Source organism: Elephas maximus, chromosome 5 (assembly GCF_024166365.1).
Source record: "Elephas maximus indicus isolate mEleMax1 chromosome 5, mEleMax1 primary haplotype, whole genome shotgun sequence".
Classification (NCBI taxonomy): domain Eukaryota; kingdom Metazoa; phylum Chordata; class Mammalia; order Proboscidea; family Elephantidae; genus Elephas; species Elephas maximus.
The window spans coordinates 3254026-3281852 of record NC_064823.1 but is presented as its reverse complement, the minus strand read 5'-3'; the positions used below and the strand labels follow the sequence as shown (position 1 = coordinate 3281852).

Here is a 27827-nt window from a genome sequence, read left to right as displayed (position 1 = left end):
ATGAATCTAACTTGCTCATTTAATGTATTTGATGAGTGACCCAGAATACTGATATGTTAGATATTTCAATTAGTAGAATATGAATAGTGTGCAAAATACTTCCAGAGCTGTCTTCTGGATTTAAGGGCCTTTATTAACAGTCTTTTGAGGTCTATTTAGAGGTTTGATTTTCTAGACCAGTGATTTTCCAGCTGTAATGTGACTAGTTACCTGGGGAGCTGTTAAAAATACAGATTTCTTGGTACCTCCTCTACAATTTCTGACTTACTGGTAGTAGTCCAAGGTGGGACCCAGAGTGGGAGATTTTATATACACACACACATCAAGAGTTTAAAGCCTCTGTTAGTGACCAACCCAGAATATAGTTTTGCTGGGCCTAGTCAGGAGCCCTGGAGGCCCAGTGGTTAAAGTGCTCAGCTGCTAATCAATAGGTCAGAGGTTAGAAACCACCAGCAGCTCCACAGGAGAAAGATGTGGCAGTCTGCTTCCCTAATGATTTATAGCCTTGGAAACCCTATGGGGCAGTTCTAATCTGACCTACAGAGTCGCTATGAGTTGGAATCAACTCAACAGCAGTGGGTTTGGATTTGGACCTGGTTAGTGGGTAACATTGAATCTCTGGAGAGAATGTCAGACATGAGCAGTTAAAAGTCATCATTGTGAAATGCTCATGGAAGAAAAGGATCATTTTAGAAATGGTCTCAGCCTCCAAGGGAATGCAGGGCCCTTCTGAGCTCTAGTCCAGGGTAACAGGACTATTTGCAACATTTTGGGGGACTTCAAGGTTATTTTTAGAAATGACCATGATTTTTTTTCTTCCTGGTATGAACCAGGTTTTAAAATTCTATTCCTAAGTAGTTGTAGGGTGATCTTACCTTTTTTCAATGTTTGGAACATGGATGTTCACCCAGCTTCATCTGTGTGGTGACAGAATAAGGTCGTTGTTCAGCTGCTCTTTAAAAACATTTTAAAGCTTTTTTTATGTGTATGGCTAAATTTTTAGGTATATTTTTATTTTTAGCTACTCTGAAACACGTAATAAGTGCCAGCTGAATGCACCACAACATATTGGGAGCGGATCATAAAAAACAAAAAACAAGTGCAGTGGTAGACAAGGCCCTTGACATTTAAAAAGGCTAAGTCCCAAGATCGCCTCAACTCTCCAAATTTTCAAATACATAGTCTCATACAGACACTTGGCTTTCTCCCGACTGAGTGAATAAATCATATTTTCATCACAAGCCACCCTGATCCTGTGCACTCTATATATCTGAGGTTTAAAGTTTTTCGCAAGCTGCATACACGCAATTCAAATTGGTGCTTCGACAAAGTCATTAACTACTCATTAAAACTGGGACTGTTATCTGTGCAAATGCCAACGGTATATGACTTTTAAATCTCTTTACATCAGTTTCAGTAGAAAGTGCTACACTTCTAAGTTTTCATTAGGTAATTTAATTCATGACTTACTAAATATTTCAAGATATTATTATCATGTAATACTCTAATTGGCTGAGGGTTTATCATGTGCCAGGCATCAAGCTAAATGCTTTGCACGTATTATTTCAACTCATCCTCACAATAACCCTGCGATGGATGAGGAATGGGTTCAGAGAGGTGAGGTAACTTATCCCACCACACACAGCAGAGCCCTCCTCGTTTCTGCCTGCCTCTCAAATCTGTACTCACCCCCACTCTGCAGTTCTGCCTCTGATGACTCCTGTCCTGACCAAACACTGGCAAACCTTGCTTGGAAATTCTGGGGAAGCATTTTAGACACCTGTGTCCTGACAGTCAAAGGAGGATGTGTTCATGTCTTTGAATCAGCTCTGCCTGATTCACAAAAAAGCGTTGTGCTCCTCTACAAGGGAAGATGTTACTCTGCAGATTTAGCACGTGTCTGAGAAGTGATGATAGCTGCAGCCCTGGAAGCTTCGGGTGGGAGCAGATATGTGCATCCCAGCGGCCCGGGTAGCTTTCTGCAGGAAAAATTCTGCCAAGAGCTGTAGCTGCCATCAGAACTCCACAGCCTGAACCCTGAACCGCTCTGTCTTTTCATCTACACACACGCACACATTACATTTATTTTTAAGGACAAGAAACAATTTCCTTAGGAATACCTCCTGATTTCTCTCACCAGAGGTCATGCATACATCTTCCATTCAAGCACGCCTGTATGCATGACCTTGTATTAGAATCTGAAATTCCTAATGAGATTTTATTTAGAGCTTTTAAGCAATGATGATGAAGCAGGTTGGCAGGGAAGAAGGGAAAACCATAAGGGAGGAGGAGGGCAAATGAGAAGATCAGATCTTATCTGCATCACTCTCAGCTGGAGACTTACACCAATAACACAGACCACAGTATAGACATGTTGCAACTAAACAGGAGGTTTCCATTTGTTTATTCGCTGGGAGGAGGGAGGCGGGAAGGAGGAATGCTTCAGGGAGGCTGAGTACTTTTCTCTCCCTTGGGTAGGAACCAAGAATATTTTTATTTCACTGTTTACTCAAAATGTCCCTTCTTTTCAATGAGAAAGTCTCATTTTTGTTTTTAGCCCCTACCAGGAGACGGTTTTCCTTAATGGCACTGAAGATGTACACCAGCTTTGGGGATGCCAATAACCCAGAGTGCCCAGACCTGACATTGCTTTGGAATAAAATCCCAGCGTGTGTTTATCTCCCTTTGGAAAACAAAAGTATTGAAATAAGATCTCCTCATCTACAAAAAGCCTCTCATTTTCCCTCAAAGCCGTCAGACATTGCTCTACCTCTTGTGAGCTGTATTTTGCATAAAGCAGCACTCCCAGGCAGCTGAGAGCTACCTCCTGGAAATCTCTCTCTCATACATACACACCATCTCAGTGAGTGAGTGAACAGGCCATTATTCTTATTTCTAGACAGCATCTGACTCTCAGCCCACCATTTCATAGCAGGTTTTTACTCCCAAGCCCAAGGCTAAGAGAACTGCCTTCATTTCCCAACCAGGGCGTTGCCTTCATTTACGTGTTTCTAGAGCAACTTTGCTTACCAACAAGAGAAAAGGTAGAAAGAAAGGAATTTTCTTTCCAGGATAAATCACAACTGGGGGAAGACATCCACATGTAGACGGGTACATTCTCACAATACGGGTACAACCTGCACGTAATTTAATCATCTCTGAAAATTTCCAGCCGGGCAGGGGCATGCACAGCACCTCACATTCAATCCATAAACAGCCAAGCTCTGGAGGCTGTTGGCAGATCTTTCATCTGTGGGGAGACGCTGCTTGGCTTCATCCCATCAGCTGAAATTCATTTTTCAAAAGAAATTAGACCAAGGTACTGTTGTTATAGCAACAGTCAGAGTCACTTACACGGCCTCCTCCCCACCACCTCGCTCTGATTTCTGTGGGCAGAGATTTCAATTATGTATCGGGAGTGACCACGGCTGAGCCTGGGTAGACCCTTTATTAGCCCTTTAAAAAGTGGAAGCCTAAATCCTCTATTCCCCATCTGAAGCTTTACAACAACACTTCATCGTGTTCAACAGAGTTGTCACCAGTCCTGAAAGTCAGATGAGCAGTGAAGAGGGAGAACGAACTCTGGACCCAATGCTGTCGTCTCTTGGGGAGGAATTGGACATGCTACCGCTGAAATTTCCTGGGGTTCACCAAGTACCCTTCATTTCAGAAGAGGAATTCACAGTGAAGATGGTAATGTCTGCAAGCACTCTTCATATTCTGAAGTGCTTTCATTACTTTAGTCCTCCAGGGCTTTATTCTAGGGGTGTGAAATTCCCAATATAAGAGCCCACTCCAATCCCTGAAAACAACAGGCAACTCTAAAATACTCCTTTCTTGACTAAAACGTATACTTAACTGTTACTGAACCTTTATGGCAAATAACTTTCCAGAGAAGTACAGCAATATAACAATACATTCACTCAGAAAAGCCCAAACAGCTGTAGAGTCAATTCTGACTCATGGCCACTCCATGGGTTACAAAGTAGAACTGAACTCCTTAGGTTTTCTTGGCTATAATCTTTAAGGAAGCAGATCTCCATGCCTTTCTTACACAGCACTGCTGAGTGGGTTTGAACTGCCAGGCTTCTGGTTAATAGTTGAGTACCAAACATTTGCGCCACCCAGGAACATATAAAGGTGGTAAAAATCCACGAAACCAGTGTTCTTGACTGATCATCTGGTTTAAACACATATCTGTTCCCTCAGTGTCTCACACAGTTTAGGAGCCAAATAACTGTATTTTAAAGGAGTATCTTGCAAAAATTTGTTCATGCTTTTATTCAACTGCGAGGAGCCCTGGTGGAGCAGTGGTTAAGCATTCAGATCCACCAGCCACTCCTTGGAAACCCTATGGGGCAGCTCTACTCTGTCCTATAGGGTCAATATGAGTTGGAATCAACTTGATGGCAATGAGATTTTATTCAACTAGTTGAACACCTACTGTGTCAGGTTCTATCTCAGGCATTAGGTACACACTAACAAGAAGGATGGGCATGCCACCCCTTCCAGGTGAGGTAAGACTTCATGAAGGAACCGGTATCTCAGCTGAGGCTTGAAGACTTCAAAGAGGGGGGAGAGACATTCCAGGCAGAGGCTTCAAAGTGAACCTTCAAGTAGCTGTGATTGGCTTGAGTCAGGGTGCAAGGCAGAAGCACTAAGACACCAGGCTGAAGCAGAGCTGTATAGATCATGAGGGGCTTGTTAAGGGCATGTTAGGAAGTCTGCACTTTATCCAGAAGATTTTAGAAGTCACTGAAGGAAAAACAGTCACTTGTAATGCTAACTTCTTATTTTGTAATGATAAAAATTGGTTATAACTGGTTGCAAAAGATAAAATATTTGAAGTGATCCAAATCATTTCTGCATGGCTGATGAAGCAAATGGATAAAGCCATGCTTAACTGATATATCGATCCGACACAAACTTGGTCCTGAGGCAAGTAGCTCAACAACTGTACTTGGTCCAGAACTTAACAATTTTTTTAGTGTTTGTCTCCCAACTCTAATCCCAAATTCAAAATAAACACCATATTCCCTCCTTAACTATTAGCAAAGAAGTGTGGCCAGAGATGACTTGAAACCTAAATTAAAAAAACTTCACATTTACTCTTTAACCATTAGCAAAGAAGTATAGCTAGAGATGATTCTAAGCAAAACCTCAGAGTAGGCAGATTTTAAACCGAGAAACCAAACCCACTGCCATCGAGTTGATTCTGATTCATAGTGACCCTATTGGACAGAGTCGTACAACTGGCCCATAGAGTTTCCCAACGCTGTAATCTTTATGGAGGCAGACTGCCACATCTTTCTCCCCAGGAGCCCAGTGGGTTTGAACCACAGCTTTCAGTGAGCAGCCAAGTGCTTACCCACTGTGCCACCAGGGCTCCTTCTGTTCCCCACTGCCGTCAAGTCAATTCTGACTCACAGTGACCCTACAGGACAGAGTAGAACTGCCCCATAGAGTTTCCAAGGACTGCCTGGTGGATTCAAACTGCTGACCTTTTGGCTAGCAGCCGTAACACTTAACCACTACGCCACCAGGGCTTAGTAAATGTCACTTACCATGATAATCTATTTGACCTCAGAGAGACGCACAGAAGGAAAACCGAGGCACGGGAAGACTGGGGCCACAACCCAATTCAGAGGCAGAACAAGGGTGATAATCGGGATTCCCAGCCTGGCCCAACACCCCGTGCAATAAATCACTCTGCTCTTAGCGGGTACAGAGTTTGTCAACTTTCTGTTCAAATTGTACTGTGTCGCGAAGGTACTGTAAAACTCCAGAGTCAAGAGTATATATTTCGATGGTTTCAGTTTTCTTACCTAGCCATCCAAATATTATTTATGCACTTCCCATTATATATGCTACAGCGAAGTTTGCATAATATCTTCTGTAACTGCCTGCTTTTGCATGGTTACGGCTCTCTAAAACTCCCCTGGGACAGAATTTTTTTCACCTTGGTCTCAGTTCAGAAGAATTTTTTTTTTTTTTTTGGTAACAATAAATGATGACTTTAGAGACAGTTTTGAAGTGATGGGGGGATGTGACAGAAAGGCGGATTTTTTTTATTGCAATGACTATTTTGTTACCTTTTGTCTAATCAAACACCACAAATCAAAAAGAGCTGAACATAAAGGCATCAAGCAAGGCAATGTTAAGGGATTTCACTGAAGACTGCCCACATTGCCAGCTTTAACTAAATGAGGTTTGCATTCACCTGCTTATCAGTATTTAAAAATACCCTGAGTATACACAACAGAAAATGTCAGGCACTTGAAAAGCAAAAATATGCATGTGGTGTTTTCCAGATCTCACTAAAGCACAGCACCTAAACAAACTTAATAATGTGATCGGGCAGCAGTTACTTAACCTCTGTTTTCTCAATTATAAAATGAGCGGGTCGGACTACAGGATCTCCAAGGCTCTTTCCAGAGCTAAGAAAGTCTCAGTTTGGACTCTGGACTCAAATCTTCAAACCAATGACTTACTTTCAAAATCGACAAGCAAGCAGCCTGGAAGGCACTGTCAACTCAGATGAGCTGGTGGCTACTGAATAACCTAGGAGCCTCATTTTAAGTCAGAAAGCGAGAATTCATTACAGTCTTTTGCAAAAGTTCCTTGGCCTAGGTGAATTTGAAAGGAAAATTACACTTGAATCCTAATCACGACCCATCTTTAAAAGACAGAAAAATAAGTGTATACATTAGATGATTCATTTAAAATAATTTTTTTTTTAGTGGTCTTCTCTGTCAGGTGCTGAGCTGGGTGCAGGGGATGTGAAAGATACACAAGACCTCTGCTTTCAAAAGAATTTACAGCCTGCTCCACTTTTCATCTTGCTCCTCAGTGTAGGAGCGCCTCCCTCGGTGGTACAAACAGTTAACACTCTTAGCCGATAACCTAAAGGTTGGAAATTTGAGTCCACCCAGAGGCACCTCGGAAGAAAGCCCTGGCAATCTATTTCCAAAACACCAGCCATTGAAAACCCTATGGAGCATGGTTCTATTCTGACACACATGGGGTTGCCATGAGTCAGAGTCAACGGCAACTGGTTTTTTTGCTTGTTCGTTTATTGGAAAATGTTCCTGTTGTACATAACAGTTGTCAGAGATAGAGAGCGATGTTGTATTCTATTCTGGTGACCACAACTTGGCTACAAAAAGAATCCAGAGAGGAGCTAAAGGAGAAATCTGTAAGTAACAGTTCTTACTTATAGAAAGGCGCATGACTCTTGTACATCTCCACCATGAATGATTTTGAGTAAATCGTCTTAAATTACATGAAGAGTCTGAATATGTCAGTCTGGGTAGTTAGATACTGGACTACGTTACAAGTGGGGGCTGTCCGCCTCCTCTGGGTGTTCACTACTGCATCTATTACCTACAAGCGGCAGATGGGCAGTGGGACTAATCACAGGCTTGGAGTCAGGGGCCCTGGCTAACGGAGTCACTTCTCTCATGATCAAACTGTGTGTTTTCATACCAAAATCAAAAAATAAACCAGTTGCTGTCGAGTCAATTCCAACTCATGGCAACTTCACGTGTGTCAGACTAGGCCTGTGCTCCACAGAGTTTTCAGTGGCTGATTTTTTGGAAGTTGACTGCCAGACTTTTCTTCGAAGGGGCCTCTGGGTGGACACAAACTGCTGAGTGGGTCATTGTTTGTGCCAGCAAAGGACTCTGTGTTTTCAGACAGAAGTCAGTTCATTATTCTCTGTCTCCATTTTTGCCCTCAACAGAATAATTTTTAAAATCCCTTACAGATATAACAGCCTAGAATTTTACGATCCCTCTAGGTTGATATGGGGATAACTGAAAGATGAGCCCACTGACATTTCAGGTTTCCTCTTAACCTTGTGACTTTTTTTTCCAAGATATGTACCTACTTCCTGAATTTGAAAGAATGAAGAACCTTTTGTCTCTTGCCGTTTCTATGCATTGTGCAATAAAGCCTGATTAATTCAATTTCTGCTAATTTTGTCTTTAGCTGCAACTTGGCTAAGGGCCAACCTGATATTTATCAGTATGTACAAAAAAAAAACCTTACTACGTAAAAGAGTAGGTGTAATAAAGGTTACAAAGGAAATGCTTAACCTACTTAGGACAGAAATGGGTCTCAAGGACTATAGGGACTCAAATCTGAATAAACAATTGATACACACATTATGAATTCTTCTCATATATTAATTAAAGTAGTTCTCCAAGGATGTTTATTTACTAACAGTTTGATAGTCTAATTTGAACTGCAGTTGTTACTTTTAAATACATCACATATAGTACATCTTTACCACTACAGTTCAGATTCTCCTCAATTCAGGCAGCTGTTTGCCCAAATTTGTTTAAATTAGGGAGAGTCTATTGTATTCATAAACGCTTCGTCTAAACGGCAGAAATGATGACGATAAAATTTGTCTTAGGTTTGTTGGAACTCTGCAGCTTCACTTCTGGTCTGAGATTCGTAAAGAATGAACATGGAATGATTAATGGCCATTACTGATTCCTTACAGCTGTAACTTATCAGAATATGTATACTCTAATCCTGTACTCACGGTAATTATCTCATTACTATGAAGGGTCACAGAAACGCATTACGTGAAGTGCGCGTCGAATTACATTTAGCAATTTCTTTTTATGTTTTTAAAAACCAGAAGCTTAGTGTTCTCTAATAGTTGGAGCTTTGCATGGAGCCAGGGGTTTTGCATAGGAGCTGGGGGCCTTCAGTGGGAGCTGGGTGCTTTGACTGGGGGTTGGGGGCTTTGCATGGCAGCTGGGGGCTTTTCATGGGAGTTGGGGGCTTTGCATGTCAGCTGGGAGCTTGTCATGGGAGTTGGGGGCTTTGCATGGGACCTGGGGGCTTTGCATGGGAATTGGGGGCTTTGATCAGGGGGTTAGGGGCTTTGCATGGGAGTTGGGTGCTGTGGGGGGTTGAGGACTTTGCATGGGAGTTGGAGGGTTGGGGGCTCTGCATGGGAGCTGGGGGCTCTGCATGGGAATTGGTGGCTATGCATGAAGAGTCAAGGGCTTTGCATGGGAGACAGCACTTGAACTGGAGTTCCTTGGCTGAAGTAGAACCAGCTTGTGACTCTGGTGGCTCTATTAAATTTTTCTGCACCTCAATTCCTAATTTGAAAATGGGCATATTCATGTCTGATCCCTACTATACCTTATGGAAAGGATTAGGCAGATTAAGTCTATAAAGCAGTTGGTCACCATGAGGAAAAGCACTAAGGCCATTACCGAGCACGCTGCAGTGGTGACTTGTCTACCTGCGTGAATACTAAATGAACACATACACATAATATTGGACATTTCTATGGAGCTTTTCATGAAAGCACCTCAACACCACTAAAAGAAACGTGAGGCAACAATGATCAGAGATCTGGGAGGCATCAGTTCACTGGACAGAGAGGGCAGAGACACTGCAGTGTAGTTTTAACATAATCGTGTTCAAGAGAAGTGTTAGATCCAGATAGAGTTATCCCATAGACCTGAAGGTAGGGCGTTGGAAAGAAGGTGATGACTATTTGGGAGTTATCCATCCATACGTATGAGGTGGCATAAATAATGTAAGTGCAAAAGTTCCTTAAGAATGGAACATAGTTGGAGATGCATCTTGTTAACTGGATGAGAGGAGTCAGTCAAGAGACAGGAAATAGTATCAGTGAGAGATCAAAAGCAAATATCAAGAAAAAAGGACAAAATAAGAAAGAATAATATGCAGTCAGATACGTAGTGTCAGTCGCAGCTTTGAAATGAGAACTAACAGACTACTAGATTAGTATCAGAGTCATTCACTGGGAGTCTAAAAGAAGGTTGCTCTAGTATACCCAGTAGCTTCGGCATCACCTGGGAATTGTTGGGAATGTAAATTCTCAGGCCCCTCCACAGACCTCCTGATTCAGAAACTCTGAGGGTGGGGGCCAGCAATCTGTGACATAACAAGCCCTCCAGGGGATGGTGACGAACGCTGACATTTGAGAATCCTTGCTCTAGAACAGTGCTGTTCAATATAACTTATTGAGGTGGTGGAAAAGTTCTATATTTGCATTGTCTAATACAGTAGTCACTAGCCTCATGTGAATACTGAGTACTTGAAATGTGGCTAGTGCTACTGGGGCATTTACTTCTAAACTGTACTAATTTTAATTAATTTAAATAGCCACATAGGGGTCTCTGGGTGGTACAAATGGTTAACTAACTTGGCTGCTAACCCAGAGGTTGGTAGTTTGAGTCTACCCAGGGCACCTTGAAAGAAAGGCCTGGTGATTTACTTCTGAAAAAAACCCAGCCACCGAGAACCCTGTGGCGCACAGTTCTACTCTGACACAGATGGGGTTGCCATGAGTCGGAATCAACTCAGTGGCAACTGGTTTTTGCTTTTAGCTAATGGATACCGTTCTAGAATAATGCTCTAAATGAATCCCAGGTTTTTGGTCAGTGAAATGAAGCAAACAGACAAGAATGGAGATGCTAGGTGTGATCCTTCTACATAAGAAATCTTGTTTAGAAAAGCACGAAAAGGCATCATAGTTTGTATGTCATGGGGTAAATAAACATTTCTTCAAGAAAAGGATGACCCGAGTGGGTTTACAGGAGATGGGGAGTCAGACTGCAGGAAAGACTGACACTAAGGAAGGAAGGGCAAGTGTAAAACTGAGTTAGGAAACTCTAGCGCGTATAACATGGATAGAGATATTTGGTTTTGATACAACAAAAAGTGGTGCACCAGGGCCATCACTAGAATGATTAAAAGATAAATGTGGGAGTGAGGTATGTTGAGATGGAAAGAGAGGAGGGTCAAAGTAGCTATTGACTCTACTGGTTTCGGTTTTCTCACTGACGTGTGACACAAAGCCACATCATCTATAAGGAAGACATTGTTCGGGGCGGGGGGAAACAGGGCTTGAGGAGAGAAGTGAATGAAGTTTTGGTAGAGTTAGTCCATTATAAGAGAAGAACAGAGACACTTTCTGAGGGCTCCAGAAGAGGTATAGCCACAGAGCGTGAATCTGAAGTAGGTCAAGGTCATCTGGTGCCAAGGCCAAAATGAGTATTTCCATTGACTGTGGGTCCCACCTATGAGCAATATGCTTCCTGACACACTTTGATAATATGGGTAGTAAGTCAATGTATTTACTTTTTTAATCGCAGTCCTTACTAAAACGTTTTCTTTCTGTCTTTCCCAGGTACAAATGGGGCATGCAAGTAAACACATTAAATTGATGCTTCTACGAACCAAGAGGGGGGAAAATCTCAGTATCCCAGGGGCAGAAGTATGTGGAGTAGGGTTGTATAAGCAATGGCTTAGTATTATTATTACCTGGAAGTCCTTTTGGATTTTATTTCACATACATTTGGCCCCTAAGTTTTTTTTCTGGGTTATAACCCCGATTACAGCTCTTGCTTCACCTTGTAAAAGTTAAAGCCTGTTCTAATCTTTAAAATGACTGAATTTGTCTGCCTTTGCTTACTTTGGTCTTTCTCCTAAGTACCAGTGATTTCAGGAAAATAGTAATACAATAATCTCCTACTTTTACACTTGGTTTTGTGGGGAACGTCAGTGTTAAGGCGACAAGTGCTAACAGTCTAAGCCATTTAAGAAAAGCTGTGTGGTGATGAACTCCCTGATGACCCTCTCCCAGAGGCAGACGCGGGATGCCCCAGCTGTGAGAGCTGTGAGGCCGTATGAGGTCAGCGGCACCACTGACTTCAGTGGAAGACAAAGGTTGAAATCCTTCATAGTGTCTCCAAAGAAGAGTCTGGCTGGCGTACCTTGGAAGAGTAGCTCCACTCTTGCTGACGTGGAAGCAACATGGATTATTAAGCAGAACAAGCGGGAGCATTTGTCCAGTCAAAACACAAGTTAAAAAAACAAACACAAAGCTTTTCCTTTGTTACTTCCTTTTTCTTTTCTCTTTAAAACATACCTCTTAATTCCGCTAAAATTTACCTACATCCTAGTCAAAGAGGCGGAAAACAGCTGTGACTGGCTGTTTTGTAAAGAAAACAAATCCAAAGATAACAGATTTTTAAAAAATCTCTTTACAAGAGAAGCAACCAGTTAACAAATGTCCCTCACCGTTCCAAAATTCCAAAGCAATTTCACAATAATAATGAAAGGAGGGAGGAAATGGTTTTTGTTAGGCCTTGAAAACAATCACCCCATGTTGCTATGTGGAGTATCTTTATAAATTATAGACAGCTTTGCAAATATTAGTTCATTCATTCGACACACGCTCACTGAGCATCATTTCTGCACTAGGCCCTATGTGAGAAGCTAACGACAAAAAGATAAATAAGACACAGTCTGCCTGGAAGAGCTCACAACAGAGGGAGGCAGTTATTATTATTATTCATTATAATGTGGCTAGGCTTCTTGTGCCCTATTTCTACCTCCAGCCCCAGGAACCTTGATTTTAATTCACCAAGAGCCATATTGTGGGGAGGAAAAAAAGAGAAAACGACCACAGTAAATCCTGTAAAGGTGGCAGGTCTCTCCAGAAATATAGCTACACCGTGAGACTTGGACCTCCTCTAAACTAAGGGCAAGGAAAGAAAAGAACACAGCAGAATGCCTAATCGAACTGTACCAAACCACAGCCAACATCTGGAACTAAATTAGGGAAATTAAAAAATAATTGGGAGGGAAAGTGACATAGAGGATTAAAGTCAATTCAGAAAAACAATGGAACAAATTGGGATAGAGTCAAAAGCATCGTTGTCTCCTTAGCGTTTCCCTCAGAACTGCCCCAGAGTATCACCGGAAGAAAGGTATCACCTTCAGCTCCACTGGAGACTGAGGTCTCATAGACGAGGAGATCCAGTTCTGGAACTGATAACCCAATTTCCACATATCTTGGTTTTAACTCAGATGAGCCAACTCTAACATCAAAACTCAGGTTTCCTGGTGTGATTTCTGTGTCTGCTTAAAGCCAGTAGCTGAGGAGAAAACACATACACAATAAATCTAAAATCACTCAATTACCTTAAGTCAACGGGGACACTTATATTTACTGAGAATAGGCCTTTGACTCCCATGTTACGAAGACATGCAAATGGCTCCCACATTGCAAAATCATTCTGGATAGTTTATTACTCGATTCTCAGTTGTTTAGGAGCAGAAGAAAGACTCGGGTTTGATCAAGGAAACACTGCATTTGTCAGCTGGCAATCACAGCATGTTAACATAGCCTCTTGAATTAACTGCTGTATGAACGTCAGTTCACAGGGAGGGAAAAATCCAACAACTCTTTGGAAACAGATTCATGCTGCAAAATTATCCAAGTTAATTTCCTTCAGTTAATTAAGCCAGTTTCCTTATTAGCAAAGGGAGATGACCAAGTCTAGTCCACATCTAATGACTCACAGAATGATGAGGTTAGCTGGCTCCATCTCTATTTTTAAATATAACTTCCAGATGATAGCCTCACAGAATCTGTATAGGCAGAACTAAGCCCTACCCAGTATTTGTTGTTGTTGTTGTGTGCCGTCAAGTCAATTCCAGCTCATAGCGACCCTACAGGGCAGAGTAGAACTGCCCCATAGGGTCTCCAAGGCTGTAATCTTTACAGGAGCAGATCACCAGATCTTTTGTCCCATGGAGCAACAGGTGGGTTCCAAAATGCCTACATTTTGGTTAACAGGCAAGCATTTAACCATTGTGCCATCCAGTATTTAGTTCTGCTTTTTCTACTGTTTAACCAAAGATTCTCTCAGAAATGTCCATATAAACTATCATAAAGGTCTACAAACTGCTAAATTCACACACCGTTTCATTTCAGAGACTTCTTTGTGTATGAGCCCTAAAGTACATAACATTAGGACTGCCCCCTCCCCATTACACACCTCTGCATGGAGGATTGGCTCACAGTGGACACACTCTGACCTACTTCTTACCTTACACAAAACTTGGGTGGTGATGAGCACTGGGGATGGGGACAAGGGATTCCTCTGGGATCTTTCAGGGATCCAGGTCTAAACCAGGGTAAACCTGATAGTACGGCTGAACTAAATCCACTCTTTACCAGACTGGCCCCCCAAATTTAGGCTCTCCTCAAAGCTACTGACAAACAGCGGCCATTTGTTGTACATCCATTACATGCCTGGCAAATCCAGTATCTTTTCTCTTAATTCCCAAATCAGTAGGTTAATAAACATCATTTATACAAATGAGGAAACTGGGGCTCAGGGAGATTAAATAAATTGCCCAAGGCCACACAGCTAGTGTGAGGGAGCTGAGATTTGAATTCCAAAGTCCATGCTTTTCCCATTACATGCCTCTCCATTTTTGAATGCAATGTGTTTCTCATTTTCCAACTACTCCATAGCCTGGCTCCAAACCGAAACAGGAAAAGGGTTAAGGCATCTTCAGGACCATCCTCTCTCCCCGGGGGTCAATTAGCACATAAGAAAGTACTATCTGAAAGTGGATTTCTTATGTGGGCTGTGGCTCTTTCAGACTTTCTCAGAACAGTTCTGGAGCTGTCTGAGTTGCTCAGGCACAGACATACATTGTCCACTAACCCCTCCTGAAAAGAATGGTGTTGGCGATGGTGTGCCCCCCATGCAGGCCATGGTAATGATTAATCACACTGATGGTCACTTTCCAGGGATACCATTACAATCTCCATGTAATTTCAGCTTCAATTTGAATTTGGTATTATGGATTGAATTGTGTCTCTAAAAATGTGTGTCAATTTTGCTAGGCCATGATTCCCAGTATTGCGTGGTTGTCCTCCATTGTGTGATCTGATCTGATTTTCCTATATGTGTTGTAAACCCTAACCTCTATAATGTTAATGAGACAAGATTAGAGGTAGTTATGCTAATGAGGCAGGATTCAATCTACAGGATTAGGTCGTATTTGAATTAATCCCTTTTGAGATATAAAAGAGAGAACTGAGCAGAGAGGAAAGGGATCTCACTACCGCCAAGAAAGAAAAGCCTGGAGTGGAGCACGTCCTTTGGGCTTGGGGTCCCAGTGCTGAGAAGCTCCTAGACCCAGGGGAAGATTGATGACAAGGACTTCCCCCAGAGCTGACAGAGACAGAAATCCTTCCCCTGGAGCTGATGCCCTGAATTTGGACTTCTAGCCTCCTAAACTGTGAAAGAGTAAAATTCTGTCTGTTAAAGCCACCTACTTGTGGTATTTCTGTTATAGCAGCACTAGATGACTAAGACAGCCAACCACTGTTGTCCAGTGCTGGAACTGGCACTACGGTAGTGCTTCCTACACCTGGGTCTTTCTAATTCTCCCTATTTTTCCTCATCAATGTCTCCAAATTTCATTTTCCTTGTAAGTAACATAGGGCTAATATTGCCTAGCTCAGAAGATGGTTGTACGAACCAAATGAGACAACACGAGCAAATGTGGCAATGATAGTTACAGACCTTTTATAACTTTATTCTTCTATCAATAATTTCAGAGTAATCTGTAGGGATTTTCAAAAGGGTGCACTTCATCCCTCTGTAGAATACTTATCAAATATAGAGATGATGCAAATGTATAGTTTTAGATGATGGAACCAGGATTCCATGATATCAATACTGTTTTCCGTTTACACTTCAGGTTTACATACAAATGGATCTTAAGAACTCTGAGAACCCCACGAAATTGTATGCCAAATTTTGTAGGCATGTGTCATTTTCAGGTGAGACTGTCCAAAGCTTTGATCAGATTTTCAGTGTAATCCATAATGCGCCACAAGGTTAAGAACTGCCCTCCTATAGGTTGGCAGTGACAACGATGATTTGGCGGGTCTAACTGTAAAGGCTTGCATTTAAGACAGGAAAGCCTGTCTTATAAGCAGGTTTGGTTTCCCTGAAGTTCAAAGCCATATGCTCTTGCAATCTTAGGTTATATCAATGAATATATGTTCTCCAAAACCAGGCAGACATACAGTCACCCTCCGTATCTGCAGTTCCGCATCCAAGGATTCAACCAACCTCCAATCAAAAATATTTGTAAAAAAAAAAAAAAAAAGTCTTTTTCTTGTCATTATTCCCTAAACAATAAAGTATAACAACTATTCACATGGCATTTATACTGTATTAGGTATCATAAGGAATCTAGAAATGATTAAAGTATATGGGAGGATGTACGTAGGTTATATGCAAATGCTACGCCATTTTATAGAAGGGACTTGAGCATCCTTGGATTTTGGTATCTGCAGGTGATTGGGTCCAAGGATGACTGTATGTATATTCTACACTGATGGCATCTGGAACGTTATGCTTGATTCTGGAGTCCTCATTCAGTCGGGTGGCAGTGCAGTGGAGGGCATGACCAGGGCGAAGGCCTCAGAAAAAAACCATGTCATGTGAGAAACAGGAGCTGAGGATTTTTAGCTGGAGAAAGAGAAGAGTTGGGGGGTAGGGATGTCACAGCTATCTTGCTATCTTTAAATATTTGATTACTGCCATGTAGGAAAGAGACCTTGGGGCTGCTAGCCGAAAGTTTGGAGGCTCCCAGAGGTGCCTTGGAAGAAAGATCCAGTAATCTACTTCCAAAAAATCAGCCATTGAAAACCCCACAAAGCACAGCTCTACTCTCACACATATGGGGTCGCCATGAGTCAGAACTGACTGAACGGCAACTACATATGGATATAGGAAAAGGAATAAATTTAATCTATGTAGCTCCAGAATATGGAACTAAGATCAACGGTTGGAGGTTATGTGGAGAAATGCAGCCTCTATATAAGGAGGAACTTTTAAAAACTATTAGAGATATTCAAAATAGAAAGGGCTGCCTCGTGACACTAATGAGCTTCCTGTCCCTTGAAGTTTTTATACCAAAGCTGGCTGTTCATCTGTCAGGGATTAGTAAAGGGGATTCTTTATTTGGTGGAAGGTTGAAGAAAATGACCTCTATGATTCCTTCTAATTCCATGATCCACCTATTAAGGTTTTATATCTCTTATTAAAATTTATAGTCAAAGACCTGTACATGTGTGCCTTTACTTTATACATTAGATGCTTGTGGTGAATCTTTTTATAAAGTTAACACTCTTTTTTTTTTTTTAAGTTTTGATTTTTACGCTGTTGTTTGTTTTTCTTAAAATGGGGAGCACCTAGGTAGGAAGTGCCATGCTCATTTCCAGCACACACTCTTCCATCTAACCCCCCCTTTCCATGTCTCTGCTACTCCCACCAGAGTTCATGCAACTCTCCCTTCGGCCCTGGATTCTGTTGTTGTTGTTAGCTGCCTTCACGCCGGCCCCTGACTCCTGGTGACCCATGCACAATGGAACGAAATGCTGCCCAGTCCTGCACCGTCCACATGATTGGTTGCAAATCAGACTGTTGTGACCCATAGGATTTTTGTTGATGGATTTTTCAGAAGTAGACTCCAGGCCTTTCCTCTTGGTCTGTCTTAGTCTGGAAGCTCCACGGGAACCTGTTCAGCATCATAGCAACACACAAGTCTACAGCGACACACGGGTGGTGGCTGCATAGAAGGAGCATTGGTCAGGAATCGGACCCAGGGGTCCTTCTCGGAAGGCAAGAATTCTACCACTCCATCATTGCCCCACCTCCTATCTCACCCCTCTCCAATCTATTCTTCACGAGCATGCAGAATAATCGTCTAAAAACATTCAGCAGGCCATATTTTTCTGCCTAAAGCCTTTCCATAGATTCCCACTTCTCTTAGAGTCAAACTCATAACTGTGGCTTACAACAAGGCACCAGACAACCTGGTTCCTTCTGGTGCCTCCAAGTTCAGTTCGTAGCCCTCTCCCCTCCACTGCTAGCTCCAATGGCCTCTTCTCCTGCTCCCTTCCTCTCCTGTGTCTGCACCTGCGGTTCTCTGTGTGCAATGCACTTCTCCCAGCTTCTTGATGGGCTGCTCATTCCCCTCCTTCAGGTCTCAGCTCAAGTATCTCCTCAGAAAGGCTGGCCTAGCCAAAGGGTCTCAGCTGCACCTCTCCAGCTATACCCTACCACATCACCCTGCCTTACTTTCTGTGTGCCACTTGCCGCAATTTATAATCATCTTGCTTCTTATTTTTCACTTGGAATTTTCTTTCCCCCCATTGACTGTAGGTTCTGTGAGGACAAGGGCCTGTCTGTGTTGTTCACTAATGTGTCTGTCTCCTGTGTCTGGCACACGGGTTAGCACATGGCTGGTAGTCAGTAGGTATTTTTGTAATGAAAGAATGAATGAATGAGTGCTTGCATGAACAAGTCTGCCCACATCTATGGTCTGCTTTAGGGTTGTGTGTGAACTTGTTCTTTTCTTAGATCATAAGCATGGATATGTTTACGTGATGCCGCGTCATCTTAGCTAGGAGAGATCTGTGCACACAGCAGGCTCTGAAGAGAATTTTGGATTGACCTCCAAGAAGCTCACGAACCTAATTTAAAACCAAAGATTAGAGAAAGTAATCTTTTTCATTGAAAAGAGAAAGATGTTACCCATGCTTCTCGGTGTCTTTAGATGTACGATGGGGTGAAATCATAAAGATTATTAGTAAAAAAAAATAGTAGAGGATGCTAAATCTAGGATAGTGTGTCCTTTTTTTTTTCTCTGAGGGCTCTCAGAAAAAAAATATTCTGGCAGTGAGGAAAAGGAGATGTTGGAATGGGTTACTGAGGAGGTGGTAGTATCTCCTTTTCTGGAGACCTTTAAAAATAGAACAGCCATCTGGGATGATTTAGATATGGTCTTCAATGAAGAAGGGGGATGGAAGTGGAAATGAAGGATTTCTCTAAGTTCCAATTCACCCTTGATTTTCTGATCTTTGCCTTTAAGGTCTTATTCACGGCAAATACCTGAAAAGAGCTGGGGATTCACTTTTTCCTTTTCACCGAAAGTTAAAGCCCACTTTATTTTGAACTGCAATTTTGCTGTAATACTATCCTTCTCTCCTCAAACGAGCAATTTGGATGTTGTAACATTTTTGTGATGTCAAAAGCTTGGATGAAACTCAACTTCCATTCTCTCTTTTCTAGAAAGGAAAGCAGAAGAGTTTAAGGTGGAAGACACTTTAGGTTTTGGGAGAGGACAGCCTGAAGAGAAGGAATCTATGTATGGGTCCTGCTCCTGTCACTGGAAGAGGCTGAGGGGAGGGAAACATGGAAAAACAGGCCAGGGTCTTTCCTTGGTATCCTACAGTGGAGACATGTTGTAGTGGAATAAGGAATTAAGCCCTAGAGGTCTAGAACACTGTTTATTACTGTTGATTCTTCATTTTTTTGATGAGATAAAGCTTGGGAAAATCACAATGTAAACAACATGAGGTACATTTTTCTTATATTTGGTTGTGAAATTACCACAACCGAGCTGTTTCCTAGCTTTGTTCTCAGGCTCTTGCTTGATTTGTCAAAGTTGCATCATCAAAAGAATAATGGATTTTAACACACTTAAGGCTGAATTTTTAACCCCAGAGGCCACAGTACAAAGTGCTGTTAAATTTGTTTCTCAGCAGTATTTGTATGCTGTAACTGTTTTTCAAACCTAAATAAACTTGGTCGTGGTTATCAAATACATGTATTTTTAAATGTTCATTACAAACTAACAGCCAATATGACTAGGTTTTTTTTTGTTTTGTTTTCCTCAAAAGGAACAGAAACAGCTTTCAGTGATGTCATTAGCTTTTTTGGCCTTCCGTAGGTTAATGAACAATCCATATTTTTATGTAATATTCTGTTAAATCAGGATGAAGTCTGACCATAAAGGTCTTCACAAACCATACTTGAAAACTGCCCTTGTCAGTTTATGATATTAACCAAGTACACATGGCTCCGTCACTTGCTCACCAATCCTGGAACACTGGTGGAATGTCCACGTGTGGAACACCTCTGTGGATCTGTGTGCTTTTGTTTGTGTGCACTTATGCGACAGAGAACCTCAATGCCACAAAGTTCTCAGAAAGAATTCCCTAAAGTAGAAATGAGAACTCCTGAAAACAAGGAGGAGAAATGGGATATTCTCAAAGAGCTTTAACACCAATAACTTCGGGAGGCCTTGATAACACAAAACTCACACACTGCTGTGTTTAGGTACATCCTGTTAGGTAACTGTCTACGAAGCGGCCACACCTCACCTTTCATTGATAGATGGAGGATATGTATTTGTCCAGGGTGGAAGCAGCTGATCCTCCAACAAAGCAGAATCAATGCAATTTCTGCAGAACAACTTTTTGTCCCACGAAGCTACAGTCCCAGCACGGGAGTCCCTGGGATTACAGGCAGTCCCTGAGTTATGAACGAGATCCATTCCTAAAGTGTGTCTTCAAGTCAAATTCGTAGGTAAATCAGAGCAGTGCATATGGTTCTCATTTAGCCTTACTTCAGTGCAAGGGAGCCCTGGTGGCGCAGTGGCTAAGAGCTTGGCTGCTAACCAAAAAGGTCACAGTTTGAATCCACCAGCCGCTCCTTGTAAACTCTATATGGCAGGTCTACTCTGTCCTATAGGGTCGCTATGAGTCCGAATCAACTCGAGGGCGATGGATTTTAGTGCAAGAAAAGGGTGGAAGACCTTTCAATGATTTAAAAGCAGCACGTGCAGCAAATGAAGGTGATTGTGATGAAGAATTTGTTGCAGGTAAGGGGTTGGTTCAATCGTTTGAGAGAGAGGACAAATTTACGTAACATTAAAGGGCCAGTACTGGGTTGTTCATAAGTTGGATGTTCCTAACCCGGGGATTTACTGTACTGCCTGTGGTGTGTGAGGTACAGGGGCCAAGCTCTGTGCCGGCGCTACAGAGCTGAGACGAAGGCTGGCTGGTTTAGGCCAAGACTAGGTCAGATCTCAAGAGAGTGAGGCCCCTGGACACAACTTTCTAACTGCTTTATAATTTTTTTTTTTGACACCAACATGGGCAGGTGGAAACAACAAAGAATGACACCCTCTCAAATTTCTCTGATTTAGTCCTCCCTCCACCCTGTCCCCTTTTCTTCTCTATTCTCCTCATTTGCTCACTCTAGGAGTCCTGGCCAAATTCAGCAGGCCAGGGACACATTCTCTGGGAGCTAGTCTATCTACCAGTACCATCCCACCACTGCCTGGGTTCTAGGCTCCTGTCTGACTTGTATGAAGTCCCATAATTTCCTTCCCCCTCTTGTGGTCAAGTCTCTTCCCTCTCCACTGCTTGCTGGCACATTTGAAATCTGGTCCCCTGGTTATTTACAAACTACACTTTTCAGTCTCACTCTCCTGCGCTCACTATTGTTCCTTTGGGGTTTTCTCACAGTCTTCCCTCAGAAATTCAACACCACTCCCTCAGTGCAAAACAAGCATTGGGTACTTGCTGGGGCTTGCAGAAAAGAAAAAAGAAGGCCCTGCTGCTTTCTCCAAGCCCTCCCTACTCCGGCACTGCAAATGTTAACGCGATCTGTAGGGAGATTGCAATTCTAACGTAATGAGACATTAATGAGCTTTGCACATGTCCCCAGCCACAACACTTCCCTCCCCTCCCCCTTTTCTCCTTCTTGCACACATCTAAAGAGGATCTGCTCCTTTGGACGGCTACAATTCCTCCACTTCCCCTCTCGCCTGCCCTCTCCCACGCGGGTGCCCTGCTCACCTGCCGATGCCAGCACTACAGAGCACCAAATGGGCTGGCACCGCCTTGTTTCCTGGCCTAATGGATGCTTGTTTAAACACTGGAGCTGTCTGCATTGCTGCGGCTCACTGCATGTTAGACACAGTCCTCTGAAACCCTGTGCAGATCCAATAAAGGTATCAGCAGTTCCGCGTGGGGAGGCAGTTCCTATATGGCCCCAAGTGTGCCTTCTAAGCTTTAGGAAGGGAGATTTGATCGAACAACTAAAAGGAAAATCTGATTCGGCTCAGCATCACGTGGAGGACACAAGGCTTAACTGCAGCCAGGCCTGTGGAGGGCAGAGGGAAATCAATCCACGAGCAAGGGAGAGCAACCACACATTGTTAAGAGGGCTTTAAGCCAGCCTGTTAGTAGTACTGTCTCCTGCGTCTGCCGAGAGACAGCCGCCTGTCCTCCCATTTCTGCCCCCTGTTCCTTTTTTTTTTTAATTCCAAGGGGTATGCTTATTTATTTTTTAATGACAAACTGCCATCCCTCTTAGCACCCTCCACCTTCTCGTTCACCTTTAATTCCTTAAGTGCTCATATGAAAAAAAAAATTCCTTTTCTTCTGCAAGATCATTACCATATCAAAGGCAATAGGGAGAGTGAGCAAAAATGATAGCGGGATAAAATACAGGCAGAGTAAAGACGGAAGGCCTCCTTCAGAGAGAATGCTGAGTCCCTAACCTCCAGCTAATGATACCAGTCGATAACGCATTGGATTGGTTTTCTACCTTCGCTAAGTCTGAAAAATCAGAGGAATTAGACACAAGATTTAAATGTATTTCTCATCCAAGAAGAAAAAGTTTTGGGTAAGTGAATCCTGTCCGCTGTTTTTCAGTTCTAGGCATTAAGAAATATGGTGCTTAGGTTAGGGGAGGTAGGTTTTCTTTTACTTTTCCCTCTTTTTCGATTAAAAATCTGCTCCAAACTGGCGCTTCTTTCCTGAGGAAGGGTGAGAAAGCAGCAAGGTATGTATCTGGCAAAACTGAGAAATGCTATACACAACGTTCGTGAGGGTGCTATCCATTTATCAGGAATTTTGCCAAACCCCTGTCTATTCCCAGAGCTTCCTGGCATAGGCAACACAGCCAAGATGGAGCCAGAGGTCTGCTGTCAGCATCAGCCAGCAGTAGATGTAAGGATACAGCTGTCCCTTCAAAGAGTTTAGAGCCCTGGTGGCACCGTGGTTAAGGCTACGGCCGCTAACCAAAAGGTCAGCAGTTCAAATCCGCCAGCTGCTCCTTGGATACCCTATGAAGCAGTTCTACTCTGTCCTATAGTATTACTATGAGTCAGGATCAACTCGATGGCAATGAGTTTGGTTTGGCTGGTTCAAAGGGTTTGCAGCCAGAGTGCTAGGGATCTGAAACCTCACGTGATCCTCTGCACCCCAGTGCTGAGAGAAGGCGTGAACTCTGCCCATGCAAGGGTTCCAGAGGGATCATTAACTGGCTGAAAAGTATTAAAACTTATATGTTTAGAGGGCCTCTAGACCAGCGCCCACTAAGTCACTGGAGCAATGAACAGCCTGGCCTTGTACCCTGGAATTATCTTTTTATTACTGACTGCACTAGCTTCCAAGCCGCAGGTGGTAGGGGCACCAGGCGATGAAGCTCTACCAGGTAAGGGGCATGGCTCTGTCAGCCCCTCCCTTCCAGGAGGCACCCTGCTGCTCCACCTCCCTTTGTCACTAATGCGGAAGTCATGAGAACACACCGTGGATGGCAATCTTCAACACCTATAGCTGCAGATGTCAGGTAAGGTATTGCCGACTGCACACAGGCCACAAATAGGACATTTGGCTCTTGTGTCATCCTTGGTTTCCTGAGTTAACATTCACGGAAGAGCCTCATTAACTCAGGCCTGGAAGTGTGGGAGCGTGCACTATGGTAAAACTCCTTCAGAAAGTTGTAACACTGCCTTGCTTCTCCCGCATCACTGGGTAATGAGGTATTCCACTTAAGAGAAATGTCCCATAGGGTTTCCAAGAAGCAGCTAGTAGGTTCCAACTGCTGACCTTCTGGTTAACAGCCAAACTCTTAACCACTATGCCACCAGGGCTCCATATGGTACATACACACAGATATATAAGTATATATGTATGTGTGTGTGTTTATGTATATATCTCCAAAGCTACTCCTTTCAAGTACTGAAACAATTTTTAAAAAAATTTTAAACCTCTGTGATGAATCAGTTTCTAAAAATATTTGGATACCTCTTCCCTGGTTTATGAAAAGGTAGATACTTAGCTTTTTCTCTGCGGAATCACCATGGGGGCTGGGACCCTGTACACATATCCTGAAAATTGGAGGGCCTTCAAGGCCCTCATTGCTGCTCAGTACAGCGGGGCTCAGGTCCTCGTGCTCTCCGCACCACCCCACTTCCACTTTGGCCAAACTAACCGCACCCCTGAATTTCTCCGCAAATTTCCTGCTGGCAAGGTTCCAGCATTTGAGGGTAATGACGGATTCTGTGTTTGAGAGCAATGCCATTGCCTACTATGTGAGCAATGAGGAACTGTGGGGAAGTACTCCAGAAGCAGCAGGTCAGGTGGTGCAGTAGGTGAGCTTTGCTGACACCGACACAGTCCCTCCAGCCAGTACCTGGGTGTTCCCCACCTTGGGCACCATGCACCACAACAAGCAGGCCACAGAGAATGCCAAGGAGGAGGTGAGGCAAATTCTGGGGCTGCTGGATGCTCACTTGAAAACGAGGACTTTCCTGGTGGGAGAACGTGTCACCCTGGCTGACATCACAGTTGTCTGCACCCTGTTGTGGCTCTACAAACAGGCCTTAGAGCCTTCTTTCTGCCAGGCCTTCCCCAATACCAACCGCTGGTTCCTCACATGCATTAACCAGCCCCAGTTCCAGGCTGTCTTGGGGGAGGTGAAACTCTGTGAGAAGATGGCACAGTTTGATGCTAAAAAGTTTGCAGAGCCAGCCTAAGAAGGACACCCCACGGAAGGAGAAAGCACCATGGGAGGAGAAGCAGAAGCCCCAGGCTGAGCAGAAAGAAGAGAAAAAGGCAGCAGCTCCTGCTCCTGAGGAAGAGATGGACGAATATGAGCAGGCGCTGGCCGCCGAGCCAAAGGCCAAGGACCCCTTTGCTCACCTGCCCAAGAGTACTTTTGTGTTGGACAAGTTTAAGCGTAAGTACTCCAACGAGGACACGCTCTCTGTGGCGCTGCCATATTTCTGGGAGCACTTCGATAAGGATGGCTGGTCCTTGTGGTTTTCCGAGTACCGCTTCCCTGAAGAGCTCACCCAGACCTTCATGAGCTGCAACCTCATCACTGGAATGTTTCAGCAATTGGACAAGCTGAGGAAGAATGCCTTTGCCAGTGTCATCCTCTTTGGAACCAACAACAGCAGCTCCATTTCTGGAGTCTGGGTCTTCAGAGGCCAAGAGCTTGCCTTCCCGCTGAGTCCAGACTGGCAGGTGGACTACGAGTCATATACATGGTGGAAACTGGATCCTGGCAGTGAGGAGACCCAGACCCTGGTGCAAGAGTACTTTTCCTGGGAGGGGGCCTTCCAGCATGTGGGCAAAGCCTTCAACCAGGGCAAGATCTTCAAGTGAACATCTTGTAGTCACCTAGCTGCCTGCACCTGCCCTTCAGGGAGATGGAAGTCATTAAAGAAACGGAACATTGGAAAAAAAAAAAAAAAAAGGTAGATACTTAATTTTTTTTTTTTTTTTTAAATAATGCTTAGGGTCATAAGTTATTGACTCTGTTACTGGTTATAGGTTTGCTGTTTAAGTTTGTCTGGGGGGGAAAAAAAAGTCTAGTTATTTGAGACCAGCTATCTCTATCTGGAAGAAAGAGACCCTTGAAAAAGAAGACAGACCAATCCATTTATGAGACTCATTTATAACCCTGTTTTGAGATACTACCTTGCTATGTGTCCAGTCTAAAGTCTGGAGGAAAGCTAGATCTGTTCTCTACAAGATATGAACTCTTTCTAATCTCCACTCAGCAAAAACTGCCCATTTTAATTTCGTTTTTCTCCTTAGTGTTTGAGGTATCACCCAAAATGATACTGACTCCAAACTTCCTCAAATTACTCTTATTTCTCTCCCCAGACACAAAAACTCATAAAACCCCTGCGCTCCTAAAATGTTATTCTAAGCATAGAGATAGTGGCTGAATTGTAATGAGACCACAGGAAGAAATTATATTCCAATGATGGAAAAGTGTGGTAAAAGAAAATATTTGGTTAATAGTAATTTTGAGTTGATCAAAGAAGAGGCAATCATAGATGGCTATCAGGATATTCCTCTTCTTTTAGTTGCTTTTTTGTGTATACATTAAGAGGCCTTTGTAACTTAAAAGATAGAACCATTTCTGTGAAATCTTTACCTTTCATATCATTTACCTAAATACTTTTTCTCCTTTTTCTAATTCGTAACACGTGAAATTGTCTCTCCATGTGAAGACTTTGAATTCTGTTCAACTGAATCAAGAAACTGCAGTCTATCCTTCTTGCCACCACAAAACAAAAATCATATCCTCTTGTAAAGCTGTTAGATGATTATTAACATCATTGAAGTCAGGTATACTAAGGTGTACTTTCATCATCTGGCAAGTTATATTGAAGAAGAAGCTAAATGCTCCACGGCTTCACTCCCAACTACCACTTCTCTCAGAGATGTGTGGCTTCACACTTGGATATCCTGCTCGGAAACAGGTGTAAAAACCTCTTTCTTCCCCCTAGGAAACTAGCTTCTTTCTTATTCATCTACTACCTCGTCTGTGAAGAGTTACTGTGATCTCATTTCAGCGTCCATTTAGATCACCACTTCCTGAGGACCAACATTGCTGGAAGGCTTTGTTAGGAATAAAACCTGAGATTCCTAAGCCTGAGTTACTGATGATGGAAAAACAACCGGAAGAACTCTGATTCAGCAAACTTTCATTAACCTTTTTCCTTTAGTGGTTAGTGCCACAGAGGCCTGATCAGTGATACATGATTCTAGTTTTCCTTAGAAGAAGTAGATCTTTAGAGCAAAAAATGATCTTGAGATCATAGTAAAAGCATAAATTAGATTTTGGGCACATGAGCAAAATGTTGAAAGAGGGCCTTCTTTCATTAGTTATGCCTAGAAATGACCTCAATCTGCACTTTGCAAAGGGATGGCAGAGAGGAACTTCTGTGGGTGCCTGCGCTGAAGCAGTTGCTCCTCTTAATGAGATGTGATGGACAAGAAACAAGGTGTTGTTTAAAACCTAAGAGTATAAAAATAAGTATGAAAGAAGTATAGGATCTGGGAACCAGCTCTGTCATCTTTGCCCTTACATTGAAAAAAGAGTAGGGACCACTGATGACGTCTAATTTTAGGGATTCACAACTGCCTTTCCTTGGTAAGGGTAACTGTCTGGTTAAGAACAAGTTGACAAGGGGTTGATTATAGTCTCTTTACTTTCCTGTCTACTGCCTGTCAGTTTTCCATACTGCACTGGTTGCATGTTGCTGTGATGCTGAGAGCTATGCCAGTGGTATTTCAAACAGCAGCAGGGTTGTCCATGGTAGATAGGTTTCAGCAGAGCTTCCAGACTAAAGCAGACTAGGAAGCAAGGCCTGTTGATCTATTTCTGAAAATTAGACAATGAAAACCTTATGGAACACAATAGAACACTGTCTGACTCTCTTGCTTTGGACACGTCATCAGAAGGGATCAATCACTGGAGGAGGACATCATGTCTGATGAAGTAGAGGGCCAACAAGGGTGATGGAGACCCTTGGCAAGATGGATTGGCACAACAACTGTCACAATGGACTTGAAGATGCCATCTATCGTGAAGACAATGCAGGACCAGGCAACATTTCATTCTGTTATATATAAGGTTGCCATGAGTTGGAGCCTACTCAACCAAAGCTATCTCTGTCTATTTTTTCTATATGTATGCACATTTCCAAAATAAAAAGTTAAACAAAAAAAAGAACGTTGATTAGTTCAGTATAAAAGACTACAGAGAGGGCAAAGGAGTGAATATTATAACAACTGAATCACCTTGGGACTGGAAATCCTGACCTCTCTGCCAAGTCACAATGTAAGAAGAAACAGGAGGATGGAGAACACACAGGATGGAGAACAAAGGCTGCCTCGGGACTTGCTCAAAGAACTACCAGGACAGGGCTGATGGGAAGGCCCCGTAAAGGGAGAGAATGCTGCAGCCTGCTTTTTGTACTCAGGTGAGGATTCAGAGAAAGGTTTCCTCAGCTTGGAAATCCAAACATCCATGTACAGAGAGGGCGTATGGTCTGCATTT

At 43.0% G+C, this 27827-nt stretch overlaps 1 protein-coding gene and 1 pseudogene across 4 annotated transcripts in view; one reads left to right on the top strand and one right to left on the bottom strand.

The window, feature by feature from the left end:
- Positions 1–27827, bottom strand: part of LOC126076683 (mastermind-like protein 3) — a 377776-nt gene that overhangs the window by 80748 nt on the left and 269201 nt on the right. For 2 of the 4 annotated variants that reach the window (XM_049885245.1, XM_049885246.1), the window contains exon 1: positions 12781–23823. The exons of the other annotated variants lie outside the window; for them this stretch is intronic. In XM_049885245.1, coding sequence (XP_049741202.1) covers positions 12781–12855 — 75 coding nt within the window. In that variant the 5' untranslated portion in view covers positions 12856–23823. Of the gene's footprint in view, positions 1–12780; positions 23824–27827 lie in introns of those variants that run through there. 4 annotated transcript variants of the gene reach the window in all.
- Positions 23820–25198, top strand: LOC126076685 (elongation factor 1-gamma-like; annotated as a pseudogene).